Source organism: Lytechinus variegatus, chromosome 1 (assembly GCF_018143015.1).
Source record: "Lytechinus variegatus isolate NC3 chromosome 1, Lvar_3.0, whole genome shotgun sequence".
NCBI lineage: Eukaryota > Metazoa > Echinodermata > Echinoidea > Temnopleuroida > Toxopneustidae > Lytechinus > Lytechinus variegatus.
Window position 1 is genome coordinate 3,592,683 of NC_054740.1, and position 3,757 is coordinate 3,596,439.

The 3,757-nt window shown below is 35.6% G+C and overlaps 1 protein-coding gene across 1 annotated transcript; it reads left to right on the forward strand.

The window, feature by feature from the left end:
* On the forward strand, positions 1-2,077 carry LOC121406632 (UDP-D-xylose:L-fucose alpha-1,3-D-xylosyltransferase 3-like). The gene is made up of 2 exons (XM_041597639.1): positions 1-40; positions 1,317-2,077. Exons 1-2 carry the CDS (start codon positions 1-3, stop codon positions 2,075-2,077), a joined length of 801 nt encoding a protein of 266 aa, XP_041453573.1.
* Positions 2,078-3,757: the final 1,680 nt, after the last annotated feature.

The window sequence follows — 3,757 nt, forward strand, 5'->3', positions numbered from 1 at the left end:
ATGGCAGAGGAAAAAAATGGCAGAGATATAAATGACAGCGGTAAAATGACAGAGGTATAAATGACTAGTATTACCCCCAAATTAAAAAAAAATATATCCAAAAGCCTCTCCATGTACAGTAGATTAAATAAGAAATGTTTTGAGAAAAAAATAAAATTATAATGTTGGACTATTGAAAAGTCTTATATTTTGAAATCATGCTGTAGATCATCAGCACCAAATTGATTACACATCAGTTGGTATTTCTTATTTTTCCTCGACTTTCATGCACGGCCTTCTCACGTCAAATTGCCCCTCTGATATTCAAATTTGAAGCACACTTTGGATCCCAAATATTGGATTTAATTCATCAAAGGGGAAATTCAGCCTGACATAAAATTTACTTTAAAAATAACAGGAAATAATTAAACCAATATTGTGAGGGTTTTAGGGAATCCATCAAAAATAAAAAAAAAAATATTATAATTTTATATTTTAATGGTAAAATCATTTGCGAGCTGTTTTCCCCATATATGGTGAAATAAGAAATATAAATGAAATGTCAATTAAATAAAATGGAATTGGTTTTTATTGTACCATCAGTATATCAACATACAAATCATTTCACATCCGCTCCTAAAGATTATTTTAGGAATCATGAAAAACTGATTTAAAAAAAATAAAAGCATACATTTTGGCGCCTAAAATACGGGCAGCTGCTTGTATATGACGTAACTATATAAAAAAACCAATATTCATAATAACTTTCTTAATCTTTAATGGGTTTTCCTCAAATGTTCACCGATACATTTTTCTGCTATTTTTGTAGTAAACCATTTGTCAGGGTGAACTTCTCATTCGAAACAGGTCAATAGAATGATACCTAAAAACACCTATGATTATTTTTACCCCTGCCATTGTTACTTCTGCCTATTTTTTACCTCTGCCATTATTACCTCTGCCATTTTACCTCTGCCATGTTACTTCTGCCATTATTACCTCTGTCCTTTTTACCTCTGCCATTATTACCTCTGCCATTTTTACCTGGCACCTTTCAAATTATCATCCTTGAACACAGCATTGTATTTGCAATGGTTTGAACATCAGTCTCAGTAGGACTAAGTGAGACCAGGCCAGCATCAATAGGCAACATCTACCATACATTTATCCACCCATAAGCAGTGTAAGCTCTGCGGCGGGTATGTTTATAGTGATAGGACTGACGTCATATCTTATTATTTTACTCGAGGCTGTATTATTCTTATCGTGTTTAATTATGAATTCATTTAATTATTTTATTGGTTTAACATTCCATTGCAATCATTTAATTTGTGCAGATGACCTGAGGAAAAGGAATTCGTCTTCAGCCTACGACAGGTCTGCAATTATATTGGCAACTACGAATACAGCATTCTTGGACTTCACAGAAAACTGGCTTGAGAGCTTAAAACGAGTCAACATCACGGATCATGTAAACATAATTGCTGAAGATAAGTCAGCATATGAAGAGCTTTCCAAAAGAAGCGATATCAAATTAAAAATCTTCTTGACAAATGAGACAAATGTACCTGCAACATTTTTAAGATTTGGTACCGAGAAGTACATTCAAATGGTTAACAAACGGCCGATGTATGTTTTATCTTACTTAAGAAAGGGTATCGATGTCCTCTTCTCAGATGTAGATACAGTTTGGCTACAAAACCCAATGCCGTTTTTTTACGGAGAATATGATATTCATATTGGAAGGGATGTGTATGAGAAAGAAAGGAATGACGTTTGTGCTGGTTTTGTTTACTACTCTGCAACAAATGCTGCCATCAATTTAGTAGTAAAATGGATTGATCTTATTCAAGCCAAACCGAAAATTAACGACCAAATTCTGCTCAATCAATTGTTTAAAAATAAATATATACGCACTGCTCTTAAGGTTAATTACCTGGATCAAAGAAAGTTTGTAAATGGGAAAGACTACTTCAATCCTGAATGGAGAATGAAAAACTCCAACATTAAACCGGTAGTTGTTCATAATAATTGGATAATTGGACATGATATAAAAATACAAAGATTTAAAAATGTAAGCATGTGGTATTTACAGTGAGGGAATAGAACGCGATAGAACATGATAAAACTTCCAGCAAATATTTGACACAATTTTGGTAATACATTATGTTTTTGTAAGCATGAAACATCAATTTTTCTGATTCTGATTAGTTTTTTTTGTGTGTGTGTAAAGAAAACATGTTGATTTTTTTATAACCGTTTTTAGTCCGAACAATAATAAGTGTTCGCTTACCCCATCTAAAAAAATATAAAATGTGAAATTCATGTACTTGGAAGAAGTCATGTCTATCTCAGACATGGCATGTAAATATTGATCAAAATAGTTGCAATTCTATCTCAGACTTTGTTCGTTAATATTGCTCTAAAGTATCATGCCAGTGACCCAAATAGTTTGTCTTGGCCATTTTATTGTAAATAATGGGGTCAATATGTTTTTTTGACCAGGAACAAATTCCAACTTATGATTTTTTAAATGTTTCTGTTTCGAGCTCAGAATTAACATACTAAAACCTACCTAAATTCGCAAGGGGGGAAAAATATTTTGAAGATGGCGTCTAGATGGCCGCCATCCACTGAAAATGGACATAACTCACTCTTTATCAAACCAAGATTCCTATTTCGGTTCATATTCCATGGTCCAGAAAGTAAACGACTTTATAGATTTAAGTTAGAGGGAAATATTAGCAGTCCTGGGTACCAGGAAAATCCAGGATACGACCCGATTGGCTGCCGTAGGGTAAGTTGAATTAAAAAATCGGGATCAGGACAACTACCCCCTGGACAATTACCCCGGACAACTACCCCCGGACAATAACCCCCGAGGACAATTACCCCCCGAACAATTACCCCTGTGGACAATTACCCGCAGGACAATTACCCAGGGACAACTACCCCCTTACAACTACCCCTGGACACCTATCCCCCGGACAATTACCCCCGGCCAACTACCCTCCAGAGAATTACCCCCTGAAAATGACCGCCGAGGACCACTACCACCGGAACAATTACCCTCTCCCCCCCCCCCCCCCCCGAACACTAACCCCTAGACAAAAGGAGTGCACAGAGTCATATGTCGGCCGTACGTTTGACATATATGTAAGAAGTACTTGAGTATCTTGGAATCAAACGAACGCCATAAGAAAGCTGTAAAAGTGAGCTCCATCCAAAGGTATATCCGGGGAGCCGAGCCCCCCCCCCCTCCCTTTGGAAGGGCAAAAAAAAAGAAAAAAAGAAAAAAAGGGGATAGAAAGGAGGAAAAAGAAGAGGTGAAATAAGAGGAGAGACTTCATGTCACTATATTAAAATTTTCGCAGGAGCTTCTCGCTTGCATAGCCTGTTCGATGAGATGCATATCTTGCTAAATAGGCTGATATGTAGCTTAAAATAAATAGTTTTGAAGTCGATATATAAAGCATATTTGAGCTCGGACATTAATCATTATTTTCTGTGATTCACAAACTGATTTTTTAAGTACTCTGTTTAATGTTCATTTTATGGTGTTAATATAACCTGCAGCTTGCAAAACAAAAAAGTAAGTCCCCCTAAATCAAATTGCTGTAACTTTTGAACCGAATTATTTTGAGATATGATATTTCATGGGTGGTTTTCTATATTCATTAATCAACTCCTGGGGAAAAATTAGATTGATCGGTTGAGTCATGCATGAGTAATACAGATTCAATTAAAAATGACAATTTTTGAAAGTCACAAGAGTCGT